At 38.0% G+C, this 15,411-nt stretch overlaps 1 protein-coding gene across 7 annotated transcripts in view; it reads right to left on the bottom strand.

Annotated features, from left to right (window-relative positions):
* Positions 1-15,411, bottom strand: part of GPM6A (glycoprotein M6A) — a 287,922-nt gene that overhangs the window by 120,400 nt on the left and 152,111 nt on the right. The window contains exon 1 of one of the 7 annotated variants that reach the window (XM_049704159.1): positions 13,647-13,664. The exons of 4 other annotated variants lie outside the window; for them this stretch is intronic. Coding sequence is in view for 1 of the 3 variants with exons in the window: in XM_004280916.4 (XP_004280964.1) it covers positions 12,293-12,329 (37 nt within the window). In the remaining 2 variants the exon portion in view is untranslated. Of the gene's footprint in view, positions 1-9,639; positions 9,658-12,292; positions 13,121-13,646; positions 13,665-15,411 lie in introns of those variants that run through there. 2 more of the 7 variants (XM_004280916.4, XM_049704161.1) reach the window with 2 other exon arrangements.

Below are 15,411 nucleotides of genomic sequence, written 5' to 3' on the forward strand. Positions count from 1 at the left end.
AATAGAACATATTTTCAAAAACACACGAGCAACCCTTAGCCAAAAGGCATACTGCAAAACCCTTTTCATAAGCATAAGATTCAAATGTTTTTCCAGGTAAGTTCTTTTTTCGTTCAACTTGTTACGGTCTCTTAAGTGGGATAGATTTTTTGATAATAAATTTTAAAGAAATTAAAACAATTTTTGTTTCAAATAATACAATCCTGAGAGTACAAAATTTTCTTTTAAACTATATGGATTTCTACGTGGTCAGGAAGTCATTAAATAACTCCAGTAGCTCTATAATTTGGAGTGGATGATTAAACATTGTCACAGAGATTGAAGAGGGATCTTATTTCAGATTTTACAAAATGGAAACATAAAGAGCTAAAAAGAATATTCAAAATATAACAAAGATAAAATTATACATGTACCAAAACCTGGGTTTGAGAAATAAATTGCTCTACTTAATCAATGTATGCAAACCCTGTATACATAAATCCAATTTCATAATGTGATTTTTATATTTATTGTACTAAATGTAAATCATCTAACTTAGGGATGGGACTCCCCAACCTCTGGGTCAGAACTGGTCTAAAACTATTTAGACCACCCTATAGTAAGATCAGGGGCACCCAAGTCTTTCCCATCCATTCCCACTTTTTCTCACACCCATGCTTAAAAATTAACAGATAAAATTATGCATCTACATAAACTAAAGGGCACTCCATTGTTCACCAGCGCTGTCCTGCATTACTGTGCAACTGAAGCCCAATTTTTAAAAATTATTTAAAATGACTGCTTTATTACATTTCTAAAACATAGATTGTAAGACCCTTTCAATGAGGGCTTCTGTTTCTTGCACAATAAAACTTCAAAATAACCAGCGATAATAATTAAATTATTATTATCTCTGAGTCTGAGTTACATTCAATATTGAAATGGTACATAATTCTTTGTACCTCAAGGACCACAAACAGCTTGTAAACGTATCGTAGATGATATAAAAAAAGAACCACTCATGACAGAATGGAATCTCAGCTTGTGGGAGCTGAGATTCCACTGAGTCATGCCACATGTACAGAAAACGATCTTTGGAGTGTTACTTAATCCAAGGAAAAACAAAGCAGATATTCCACTCTCTACACGCCATCTTCTCTGAGGCAGGCAGAGTAAATCATAGACACGAGAGTAGTACTGTTGAACAGGCCACCAAAGTACCAAACTCATACAACTTCAAAAATGACAAAAATGTTAGCTTTGTCATTACATACGAATACATCAATCAAGTTTCCAAACATTTGGCCAATTTTTGCTAAAAAGGTAAAATAGCACAACAAATTAATGAGCTCACAATGATCTGGGGAAAACATTTGATAAATTTACTATAAACTCCATGTAAATATGATTTGCAAATCTTAATCATGTCATAGCATATATTATTCCTCTATTTCCTATGTAGGAACTATGAACTCGTTGAATTTTTTCATTAAAAGTACCACACTGACAGTACAGACATACTGAAATGTCATCTTTGTAGAACAAATTGTTTGGTATTAGAAATTTGAGATGGTCAAACTAACACATCTACAATACAGTCAAATAAGTCACAAATCACCCAGGAGACACTTAAAAATAATTCTGTTAATACTTAAAGACTGAAGCAAAATGAACATATGTCAATAAACAGGAGGAACTGTGCCCACAATCTGACACAGATGGAATGGAGTGGCCAGTGGATTTGATTTTTTTTAATTGAGCATACTAGATGAAGAAATACACTCTATTTTTAATATTTTAAAAACTGTGCAATGCTTGGTGGGACAGAGGCATGGGAATCCAGCTGCCTGAAGAGATCTCAGAATCATTAGGTTATAATGATGTTGCTTTTGCATTATTGTAGAATTTGAAAGAATAAATAAAGTACTAGAGTTGAGGCCAGATATTGTAATGATGACCCTTCTGTGAATGTGTCATAAACTTTCCTCCAACTTTACCAGAAACAACGGGTAAAAATACTTTTAATATGGGCTTCCCTGGTGGCGCAGTGGTTGAGAGTCCGCCTGCCCGATGCAGGGGACACGGGTTCGTGCCCCGGTCCAAGAAGATCCCACATGCCGCGGAGCGGCTGGGCCCGTGAGCCACGGCCGCGGAGCCTGCACGTCCGGAGCCTGTGCTCCGCAACGGGAGAGGCCACAACTGTGAGAGGCCCGCGTACCACAAAAAAAAAAAACAAAAAACTTTTAATATTCATATTAAAGTGGTATCCACATATGATATACAGATGATATTCCAAACATCATTATGAAAGAATCATATATGTCATATATTAGCGGATTCCCTCACTCTTTTGTGGAGTAGAGATCAGTAACAGTAGTAAGTGTCTGTCACCTCTTTGATGACTAAGTTTTTATCTAGGGTTGCAACAAATCACTGTATAAAAAGAACATATAAATAAATAAGTTTATCTTCTCCCAAGATTTTACTTTTTTGACCTCACTATGTAACTGGCATACAAAACGTTACATAACTTTAGATGCTCAATAAGAACTCCCTCTCGATTTCACCAGATAATGTATCATACGTTGATTCCAAGCATAAGTCAGTGATGATATACCAAAAAATTAGTACATGAAACTGCAGGGAGAAAGGCATAAACATGCAAATATTGTATGGAAATACTCCCCACATACCACTGACTAGAGCTTAAATGCCCTTTTTTCCAGACTGTGCCTTGTTCACGGCCACAATGCTGGGCAACCGGTACAGACTACATACTGATGAGAATATGAGAATGGAAAGCATAAAAGAAGGTAAAAAGAAATTCTGTTCCTTATTGACGTGTTAGTCATTGAATTTATCATCTTGAAAACGAACTAGATAGAGCCTCAGGAAGACCTCATCTTATTAAATTGTCCTCAGTAATTTAAAACTGTTACTTCCTCTTGCACTTTTTTCTTTGTTCAACTCCAATGAACAGTGAGCCTACTGTCGGCAAATTTATAAACCATTATGTTACGTTTTCTTTCTCAGCATCTTATAAAAAGTTCTAAGACATAACTTTCAAAGTTGCAGTAACCATCCGCTAAACTTGACAGTTCAATGAATTTCACTGAATTGTTAAAACTGGAATGTGAATAATATGTGGGTTCTTTCATAATAAAACGAAAGTCTACTCATTTTCACGAAGGTTGCTGTCAAACTACGGAATGTACTGCAGGTCAGAAGAAAAAATAACTTTTAAAAATTCAAATCTAATGGCATAAAATGGAGTCATGGCAGCATTCTTCCAAGCTAGGTTTAGCTGCTCTGTAAGGTCTGTCTTTACTTAGGAAGGAAACGTGTTTCATCCTTTTAGCCTGTATGGTTGACCCCATCTTTTCCTTCTTCTCTTCACCCTCCTCTTTCTCTTCCTCTCCTCTGAGGTTCCATCATCATCATCACAAGACATGAACGAGACTTTGCAGACTGGGTTCAAGAACAAACGGTAAAATCTACACTACACCCCTAAGGCCCCTAAGAAGGGACATAACATTTATATAAAAAGATAATATGAGAGGTCATTTATTAAATGCTAAACCAACATTTAGAAAATGACTGTCACAACAATTCAAGCAAGTGATTAAATCTAGTATTGTTTAATTTGCAGTTCTGGCTCTCTGTCTCAAGGAAAGTTGCCTGGTTATTGTGTAAATGGTCACAATGTGTTATGATGAGAGGGAAGAGACATGGAGAATGAACCTGAACTGACTACACTCCTACTCTGCTGGAGATTCTGTGATACGCACGTTCACCTATCCACTATTCCATCGAATACTCACGATAAACCCATCAATCCTAGAGATAATGGTAGAGAAAACGAATTCTCAAAAAAAATAAAAAATGGGTTTTGAGAAAACTAGGATTGAATAGTGCAGATGAAGTTATACAGAAATCAAGTTATGCTACAGGAAAAGACAGCTGTAGCAAAAGTCACCTGATCTGGAAACCCACAAGTTAATGGGCCACTCAGTACGACAGCCGACTACAAAAATGTCTGCGTCTTCTACACGGTTATGGTTTATGGAGAGAATCCAGTACATGGTTTCTGAATTCCAGATCTTATGGCTTAATTACCACTTTCTATTATGGGCGGTGGAGTGAAGAGATTTAAAATGTTTTAAGTTCAGTTATTGTATGAGTAGCATTCAAAGTCATCTTTACTGTAAAAGGATGAGATTTTTTAAATTGATGCAAAATTATAACAATATTTCTGAAGTATTAAGTGAATCTGGGTTTAATGATATATGGGCTCTGCTTAAGACCTTCAGAACTTCTCAAAGCCTAAGGTTGGTTTTAATGGACAAACCTTATTCAATGTCATATCTGAGTGTTCCATTGCTCAAACAATGCTCAATCCTATCTTTTTAAAAACTGATTCTAGTAGCAAAATACTGAAAGATGTTTCATCAAAAATATATACAGTTCTTGGGCTTCCCTGGTGGCGCAGTGGTTGAGAGTCCGCCTGCTGATGCAGGGGACACGGGTTCGTGCCCCGGTCTGGGAAGATCCCACATGCCGCCGAGCGGCTGTGCCCGTGAGCCATGGCCGCTGAGCCTACGCGTCCGGAGCCTGTGCTCCGCAATGGGAGAGGCCACAATGGTGAGAGGCCCGCATACCGCAAAAAAAAAAAAAAAAAAAAAATATATATATATATATATATACAGTTCTTTACTAGCACTGAAAAATAAATTTCCAGTCTAAAATTCCAAAATTTGTATTTGAATGTTTTTATTATGGGAAAGAATGGTTTTTCGAACTAGACACATTTTATTTTCTTTGAAATGAAGACCATCTATTTCATTAAGTTAAAACCCTCTTTGTTCTCTGGATATTTGTATAAGGTTTTCTTCTAGTTCCCTGTAGAGTTAAGTTTGAACTAAATAGCCACTGACTAGATAGTGTCCTCGAAAATCAAAGGACCTTTGAAATTGATAAGAAAACTATAATCAGTACAGTTTTATTATGAATTCATGTTAACATATATATTTGACATTAGACACTTAACATGAAATGCTAAGGACAGTGCCTAGATTATTAAATATTTGCTATTATATTTACTATTTTTCCATGAAAAATAAATCGTGTTAGTACAGGCAGTTAGCTATGTTTCAGATGTTCAGTCACTAAGTTGAAGTGTAAAATTGATATGGTATAGATTATTGCAAATGAAAGTGTACATCCACTGATACAGGAAATGTGGAGAGGTGTCCCCAAAATTGAAAAAACTGGCTAAGTTTTCAGGGAAAGGGATTTGATCATGTACTATTTCTTTATTTGAATAATTTACTAGAACTTTTTCTCATCAAATAACAATAAAGGAATATAAACAATTATGAAGTTTTTCTTCCACATTCTATTTTAGTAAGAAAAAATAGCTAATTCATTCAAAGGACCTTTCTAATGGAGAAAATAAATTGCATTAAAAGAGAGAAAATATTTGCCAAAACAATGAAATTTCTATTACTAATTAGTGGAAAATGGTAATTAGCAAAAATTTTTAATTCTCTCACCTTTACTTGTGAACAAAATAAAAGCACACATGCTCCATAACAGGAGGCAATGTGAACAATATGTTTTACGTTCCTAACGTCATTCTCAGGGATTGATTCCACCAAATCACTCTTTTGTAGAAGTAGGTGTACTAAAAGATTATTATTTCTCATATGATAGAAATGTAAGTCCAAACGCATTAAGTGATTTAAACAACGTGCCAAAAATGTCTTTCTCTCTTTTGGAAACTCTTCTGGTTATACACAGCAGTGATGCTCTGGCAGGTTGATATGTCCTAATACTTTAGGAACACAAATCATTTAAAACCCAACAGGCCTCCTTCTTTTTTTTCTCTGATCTCAGATTTGCTCACATTGTAACTTATTCCCCAGTGAACTCTATAAACGGGCCCCAGAAAACAGAATTTCACCTGTGACCGAAGTTAAATTTCCCACTTGCAAGCTGAGAGAAACAGTCAGCTATCTTTTGTTTTTCTTTCCCTCTATTTTCTCAGAGCAAAAGAGGAAGTTTCTTTCAGATTAAGAATATCTAAGACAATGGTCCCCATTTGAATAGAGAACACATGGGAAAACGTGAATTATTTTTACAATGTCAGCTAATCCACAGCTGTGCCACCTGTTAGCATGGATGCTATCCAAAAGGATTCTGAAAATAAGCCAGGCAGTCTGTCTTCGATGTATGAAAAAGAAAACTGTCAAACATTTTGCATGGGGAGGAGGGGGTTGGGAGGAGTGCGTGTGTAGAGGAAAATGGAGGCCAAAATTGACAAACTAGGAGTCATCTCCTGTATCCTGTGAACCCCACACGCACCACTGCCTTTGAGATTAAAGAATAATTAATTTCCAAGAACCATTTTGAAGTCATCACTCTACCTTCATTCTGTATCAGTATGTCAGTCCACCATACTGTTCTTCTCAGTTTCCTTAAATGTTTAAGACGAAGTTTCAGTTCAAGGAGTTAATGAAGTAACTATATTAAGCGCTTTCACTTTAAAAGGTGAATACACTCATTCTAGTGATATGGTAAAAAAAAACCTGACATCTATCCTTTATCCTAACAAGATGGTAGAACTTGTGTTATTGAGCATGTGGGTCTCAGAGACAAACAGCACCCACAGTTTTAAAAAACATAATCAGCAACAGATCCAATGGAAACATAAGATGACAATGTTCTAAAACATGAAATCTAAACTACACTGACATATATACACTGGTATGTATAAAATGAATAACTAATAAGAACCTGCTGTATAAAAAAATAAATAAAATAAAATTCAGAAATTCCAAAAAAAAAATCTAAACTACAGAAGTCGTAAAAACCAGGGCAATGCAGAAGTTCTGGGAATATTTACCAAATTTTATGAAAAATGCACCTAATTTTCCCTGCTGACAGGTGTCTTAGAACATCTGATAACAACATGAAGTTAATTTCTTAAAGTGCAGCAAACACTAGTGAAAGCACGGCTGTCAAATCACGGGACAGAGTTTTCCCATGTGCTTTATAAAATCTCAATCTCTAAGCTTCTTCTAGCTTTGTTGTCCAAAGGCTGATGGCATCTGACAATGCTTGTCGAGATGAAGTTCGTCCACTTGGAGCTACTGTCTAGACAAGACAAATTCCCTTTTTCATGAGTCCACAAGTAGCTAACATCCAAAAAGCAAAAGGACGCTAATTAATTTCTTCCATTTCCATGACTGTCCGAAGGTTTTTGATGTTGTTGTTATTTTCCTAGTCACAGGCCTATGGATTTCAATGGCACACTATTAAAGATTCTAATTCTATTAATAAAGCAGACATTTTGACTCATTCTGGTTCTTTAATTTCTCTTGCAATGGTTCTCAAAATATTTTACTACCAATGCTTACTCGGTAAGTTCTAGGGTGAATTAATTATTCAAATTATAAAAATAAAATATAGGTGAGGGAAAAATTCAGCATCACCTAGGATGTGTTCAAGAGCAGTGTGTCAAGTTGACATTTAAGTATACAATAAGTGTACATTTGGTTCAGTTGCCACTTAGCAGGTTAAACTTGGGTAAAAGTTCTTAACATTAAGTCCCTTCATATCAGCTTCCTAACAGGATCTGGGCATCTGTTTTATTTAGAGGTCTTTTGATTGCCAAGAACTGAGACTCACTCAGATTAGCGGGGGGATGGGCAGCACAGTCACTAGAAAGATACATGGAGGGATAAAGAGACCCTCCCAACACACAAAGAAGCATCTTCTCCCAACCTCAAGAGAGGAGTCCCATTGACCAAGCCCATCTTTTTGGAGTCAAGACTTACAGGTCATAGATTGCTGCCTCACCTACGGATTGGCTGCCCTTGGTGAAGCTGTTCACATCTGGCCAAACAAGCCAGAGTTGGTGATAAAGAACACAGCCGTGAGTTACCAAGAACAGCTGACCAGTGCAGTGTTAGTCTGTGGCTGGAGCTGAGTCACTACGAAGGGGGTGTGGCAGGCAGGCCACGTTGACACCTAGCGCAACGCAGGGTGTAGTTGAAAGTCAGACCATGGCCACCGTCCGACTGTATCGAACCCCGGCTCTGCTACTTGCTACTATGAGACTTTGGTCCAGTTAATTAACCTATCTGATTTTTAGTCTTCTCAATATTAGTACCACCAAAGGTCACTGTGAAGAGTCAATGAGTTAATTTATGTAAAGTCCCTAGGCCATTGTCTGGCACCAAAATCCCAGGGTAATTTACACTGACCAACATCATCTAGAGATGATGAGCTGAAGCCGCCTCTCTTCTCAGTTACTACAGTGGTGTCTCTTCTTCAGGGATGACATCTGTTTAAGGAAGAGTTAGGCTCCCAAGTCATCTGGCAAGGCAGAAACAACCCTAGTCAAAAAAAGCTTTGAAAAGACTTTGTCAGCCCACAAATATGATATATATGCTTTTGTCCTGTGCGTGTATACTTGTCGAATGTAAAGTATATAATTATGAGCAGACATAAATATAATCATACGGTGTTGTTAATTATGAGATAGACAGACACGACAACTGACCGGGAAAAGACAGATCTGTGCACTGTCCTTTCATTGAGATATTCTTGCTGGTTTTAACACGTTAAGGATGCTGACACGACACCTATGTTAGTGGTGCCGCGCTGAGGCTGAGTGAGCACCATTAAGCAGTGGCCACGTGATGGCTTTGAGGTGAGGAAGCTGGGCTGTTCCCACCAAGTGTGACCTTCTATGTCCTGCAGTGACCCAGTCCTTCAGGGTCACCAAGGACTGATTCTCAGAGGAAGCCAGCGGTGGACTCTGTGCAGCTGGAGAAGTTGACAGCGTAGACGCATATGCTGCTAGTTAATTATGCTAGAAAAACATGGTGAGTAACACCGAAGCTATCTTTTGAGCTGATCAAACATTTCCGGTACACAGCTTGTAATTTTGAGGCTTTTTTCATATATGATGTTCCTATTCAGAAATGAAATCCATCAGGTTTTTGGCTGTTTGGAAGAGTTCAGCCAGTTTATGAAGATTCCCACTTGCTCACTCTTCTGTCCATTGTTATTTTCTTTTCATCTCTATAGAATCACTTTTTTAAATCACTTCTTCTAATCATTGATTCATCAGTGACCTTCTCTGTGACCTCTCCTAATTCAGTAATGTGTTCACTGAGGTTATCTACAAAGTAATGGCTACCCACTTGGCTGGCCATATGAGCACACATTCACTAATTCTCTAATGATCAGACACCCCCAAATCATTTACATCTCTTCCCAGAGGACTGGGCCAAATGTTCCAGATATAGTCGCATATCTACAAGTCATAAATGTATACCTTTTAAATCTTTGTAAAAAATCTCTTCATGCACGTAGCCCAACTCTCTATGACAACTGAAGCCCTTGTTGCTGGAGCTGGTGACCATGTATCTCACTTTTTCATGACAGTGATGCTGGGTTTATTATGGCTGAACCCAAGGGCTAAGTTCAAAACAGCCTCTTTTGTTTTCTTTTTTCCTCCAATACCAGAACACGGTTGCTTTGGTTGAACTCGAGAGAAAATAATTGGCTTTCATTTACAGGGCATGTTTTACAAAAAACATGTTTCCTTAAAACACTATACTCCCACTCAGCACAATGAGATATACTCACCTTTGGGAAGGGTGGCACACACGGATGGAATAACAGACTAATGACCCCATTTCCGTTTCACACCAAGGCATGGGTTCACCGAGCAGAACGGCCGGTGAAGTTACCCCATTATTATCGTCTCTCCCGAACTGAACACATAGAGTTAAATTAGTGCAAATGTCACAGGACTGCTTTCGGTTGCCTTTCAGAGTAAGTGGGGAAGGGAGAACTCATTTTGAAGAAAAATACATTTCCTATGGAAGATCTTTTTAAGTCCTTAAATATCAACTCTATTGCATTTTTCCAAATATGTTTATGAAACCGCTGCCTTCCATTTTACGTGCTAGCTGAACCTGGAAGGTGACATGAGTAAACACTGACATGAATTGAAGTCCTTTAAATTTGTAACAGGGAAGAATCGATTTAAATTGTTACGAAGGGACAGGACAGCATCTTTCAAACGTCAGAGAATTCTGTGCTATCTGAAATATTACTTAAGAAAGTCCTATGCAATTTAAGAAAAACAGGATAAGGGTTGATGCAAAGTGTTGCCTTCCTTTAAGTGGATGGATCATCAGATCTGTCCACCTAAACTCTGTAAAAACCTCTAATGATTTTTATCTGCTTGTCAAGTAACTCCTCCAACTTAGATCCCATCACATTGTTTCCTGCCTCCACTCAAGCAGAGAGAGCATTTACATTCAAATATAACTTTCTAACAACAAACATATAGAAAAGGTGTCATAGGCATAGCTGAAAGGAATAGAAGACCAGGAATGAAGAAAATTAAACCTTCTCTTTCTCCATTAAGGAAAAAAAAGCTTAATCACAGATATTTTACTTATATATCTCGATATACTTAGAGATCATTATACAAATTTTAAGTTTTAAAAATTGTTTTCCACTGCTGTTCCTGAACTAAGTATGCACATCTATGAGAAAAAGAACCCGGTGAGACAGGTGGAGGTGATCATCACATCACCGCTACCCTGACCCCAATGAAGGAAAGATTTTCAGTGTTACTGGAGAAAAAAACATCACAACTAATTACATCATTTTTCTTGGCATCATTTTTCTTGCATCTACCAAGGCACGCTCAGACATACTCAACCTGTTACCACAATCCGTGCTTTATCTCAAGGTTTTATTTAGTGTAAGGAATACCATTTTTCTATTTAAAATGATAAACTTCTATTTCCTTAAACAGGTTGACTGGCCGAGAAGCGATCTTCTTATGTGCTATAAAAAGATATTAAAATAAGGTATTTTATTCCTAAAATAAAACAGTCAATAGAGATGCCTTTTAAGGATGAAAATTACCATGAAAATTTGCCATTTTATATCACTGATGAACACTTCAGCTGTCTGTTCACATAGTAAAGGCAGTTGAGGTTTTCTTTTCATTTAAAATAGATCACATTCTATCGAGGTAGATTATTGTGTTTCTGTTACAGAGTATCATTAACAAGTGTGCTAATGTCTAAAATCTGGGCACTGGTTTATCTACTGCCTTCCTCTATTGCTTCTATAAAACCTTTATGTATTTAATGTCTCTTATTATGTATATGTGAGTGTGTGTACGTGTGTGTTGAGGTGAAAGACCCAGCAAAGCCGAATGGTTCAAAATAATGTAAAAACTATGCTATACTTCCAACCTACCTATTTTATCACGTAAAATATAATTTTCTAAAATAATGCATTTACGTACATTTGAAATCAAATTTGATAGCTGAATCTTTTCCGTACTACTCTTAAATGTAACCTTTAAGTAGCATTACCTGTGTTAATGCTTCTTTCCATCCTAAGAACACAAGAGTGTTTTCTATACCATTACATAAGCCTTGAACAGACATGAGAGAAAATGCAGCTGATTCTGGGGTGAAAGCTACCGTTCCCTTCAAAGCTACCACTTGACACACACACAAATTCTACAGTATTAGAATCATTTAAAATTGCCAATATCTGGCCATTTTCAACCTATAAAAATGACAATTTCACTTTAACTTATACAGCCAGATATACCTCACCCGCTTAGAAAATGCATCAGAGAATATCCTTGACATTTATTATGCAGAAGTTGATGACAATCAACTCTATAGAAAGGGAAACCTTCATGTCACCGTACATACACTCTGAAAATTTATGAACCTTTGCTCCATCTCTATTAAAACTCAACTGCATCCACTCAAAGAAAAAAGGATTTTTAAAAAAGGCGCACCAAGGAAAATATAATAAATACACTCTTGGTCTTTGTTCTATCAGATGTCCATTCAGAGGTATTGATAATGGTTACATCACCAGATTTTTAACTACAACCAGCTCCCAATATTGCATTTATGGCTCACACCAGGAATCCCTTGACCCAGCTCGACAAGCGTGAAAACATGAAATAAATGACGATGAACAAAGGTCCAAGGGACAGCTCGCAACAATACCGCAATGCTCTCATCACTAACACTCAACTCCGCGTCTGGATACTTATATCTGAAAGATTTGCAAATAGTGGCAACATTCACGCCAGATATGAACGCAAGTGGGGAACAGACTAAAGGCGAAACAAAAAACGCCTTCCAAGACAGAAACATTCATTAGCCTTCCTGGCAAGTGTCTAAAGTAAACAAGGAAACTGCAAAATAATGACTTAGTTACAAATAACCCCTTTCTAGCACAGTACCTTTTTGTGTCTGTCCCTCTTCCATATTCTCTTCCATGGCTACCTTTCTTCAGTAGAATCTGGTACAAGGAATTAATCAAAAGCTCAATTAGATGGAGGAGAAGCGAGCGATTTTTTTTTTTTTTTTTTTTTTTTTTTTTGTCCCTGGGAAGCTCCCCCAGCAGTGGCTTGGGTAAGTCCTTGGAGCTTAGCTCAGGCTCCCTCGCGTTTCTTGTTTGCTTGGAGACAGGCTGTCAAGTGCAATTTCATTCAAATTACTCTTCCGTGAAGATTATTAATTTTTCTTCTCAATGCTGTCCATTGTGCACCACTGTAAGCAGGTATTCAAGCAAAGAGCCTGAGAATTTTGGGGGGAAATTTGGTCTGAATCCCAGTGGCAGAGGCTCTAGGACGTGAAAGGCTTGCTTTGCATTTCAAATGGGGAAAAGAAATTGAGGTTTGTATTGAAATCTGGGCTTTAAATTGGAAACAGGCTGAGCTGGGAACAGATGGAGGGGTGTTCTCCTAACAGGAAGCAGACCACCAACCCGTAATTCCCCCTCCCTGCCACCAGAGTGGGAAAGCCCAGACTCCCGGCGGTTCTTTATGCTGCGGTCTTACTGCTCACCCAGTCAGATACCTTTCAAAACTGCGTTCCCCTGTTCTCTCCTCCCCACGTATCTGGCTAATTTGATTTAAAAGTGCCAAGAAAGGATGCAATTATACCATCTCAGGGTCTATCTGTAAAAGATGATCATTGAGAGAGGACTTGTAAGCTCACACCTCTCAGGTTTAAAAAGATAGAGAAGGATGGTTTTCAAAAGGATGAGTATAAACCTTTAAGCCTGAAAGATATGTTTTAAGTCATTAGTTCACTTCAGCGCCACGAAACTCTTGAAAGAAAGGGAGAGAAACACTGCAATTTCTGTAAAAAGAATCTCTGGATGTCTTTGTGATATACTGTTGTGATTTTCGGCCATGAAAACTGATTTTAAATGGGAATGTCTTGAAAGAGAATTGTTTCAAGGGTCATTCTTGGGGAAGCAGAAAGAACAATGCTAGATGAGGAACGACAGGATAAGCGATTTATAATGGGATTCTGCAGTCTGATTTGGAATGCAAATCACAACGTTGCAGTATGGCAACAAATTAGCATTTGCACTTCAGCCTACTGAGTGACAGGGCGCGATCCAAGGGTCTCCATGCTTCACAAAAGGTACGGGAAGAAAAATAAACAGTATCCCTTCCCAGGGGGCATAAACCTTGCCTAGAGTATAAAGAAAGGAAGAATCCCTGTCTCCGTCTCCATCTCTAAAGAAGCAAGCACACAGAGAAACACACATGTGTGCGCACACACAGAACTGTAATTCCTTACCTTTAATAAAAAAGACTTCGTCTCCTCATCACCCACAGTATACGTTTCTTGCATCAGAGCATATACTTCACATACGTTTTTTAAAGTGGGTCAGCAGCAAATTCCATATCACCCTCAAAACCATCACAAAAGCAACTATTGGGGAGAAAGGCAATTCTTGTACAACAGTCCTCTGTATTTCCCAAGATTTCTCCTAAAAGAATGCCTAGCCTTCTCACGTCTACGATTATTTGCTATTTATTTTCTCTCCTCAAAAGAATTTAACCCAAAGGTAAATATAATAATCAAATAAATCAAACGCCTATCTCCTCTGAATATATTTCAATCTGTATTCAAGGGTTCATGAGAGAGCTGCTTGCTCCGGGCATGGATTGAAATAAGGAAACCAAGGGGGAAATCAGAGAGTCAAATCATAGCAGCATCTCTGCTGCCACTTCTCCCCAGGCTGACATCACCTGGGATCCAGTCAACACAGAATGCAGCATTACTTCTCAGTGATATTCTCTATTCATTTAATACCATAGGAATCATCAGTGAAACAAGTCATTAATAGTTCATAGCAGTGGAAAGAATAAGGCCATGTTAAGCCTTTAGAGCACTTTACAATCTACAAGACACAGGCACATGCATTAACCCCTTCGCAAAACAAAGAGGGAAAGTGTGATTTTTCCCCCCCATTTTATGTTGGAAAAAACTGAGACTCAGGGAGACCCTGGACTGGGCCAGTAAACCACCAAGTAAGTCTAAGATTCCACGTCAGCGGTTCCTGGACTGATGCTCTGAACCTGAGGCTGCTTCTCCCGCCTGCATTATCCCATTAGGAGTGTCCCCAGCACCCGCACAAATCAGACTCAGTCCACAGCCTCCTGCTTCACCATGTGCACCACGGGAACGAGTGAAAGGAAGATGAAAAGGAAATGGTAAAACATATTCATTGGGCAAAAGACGAGTGGAAAAGTCACTATAACTTCTTTTCTTTCTGGAAACTTTCCAGCAGAGCAACAACTTCCTATAATGATCATGATTTTTTTTTTTTGTCTAAATAGACGTTTTCACGCACACATTTTTAAAAGAAGACAACAGCAACTTATACCGATTTTTCAAACATGCAAAGAACCACCTAAGATCCAGGCTGAAGAGACTCTTAACGAGGAGAAGCAAGCATGCATACAGCTTCCTTACGGCAATCACCTCAGTAAGTGGAGATTATTTTTTTTCTTGTGGTAAAATAGAACATAAAATGTACCGTCTGAAGCATGTTTAAGCGGACAGTTCTGTGGCATTGAGTACATTCACACCATTGTACGACCATGATCAACTTCCACCTCCAGAACTTCTTCACCTCCCCAAAGAGCAACTCTGACCCATTACACACCAGTTCCTTACGTCCTTCTCTCCCACTGGAGGGCAGCTGAGTTCCTGGGGCTGATTGTTGTGTTTAGAATGGTTTTTTAAAGTCTTGATCTCATTTAAATTAAAAATATTTTGAACTACCAAGTAATTCAAAACTAGTTCAACAAGAAAAATGGTTGCTATTACTGCAGATTAACTTTATGAGTTCGTAAATATGCTTACATGAACCCTAAGAATTGGCAATGCTCTGTTTTCTAGATTGTTTTCAAGACCTTCAAGTTGAGGTGACGAGATGCTTCATCTAACGTTCTTTCCATCGCATCACGTTACGTTTGCCACACTCTGTTTTCAGTCATTGATTTAAAATGTATGATGGTCCACCAGTAGGAGTTTAAAAATATACTAAATGTTA

The sequence above is a fragment of the Orcinus orca genome, chromosome 21 (assembly GCF_937001465.1).
Source record: "Orcinus orca chromosome 21, mOrcOrc1.1, whole genome shotgun sequence".
Lineage (NCBI taxonomy): Eukaryota > Metazoa > Chordata > Mammalia > Artiodactyla > Delphinidae > Orcinus > Orcinus orca.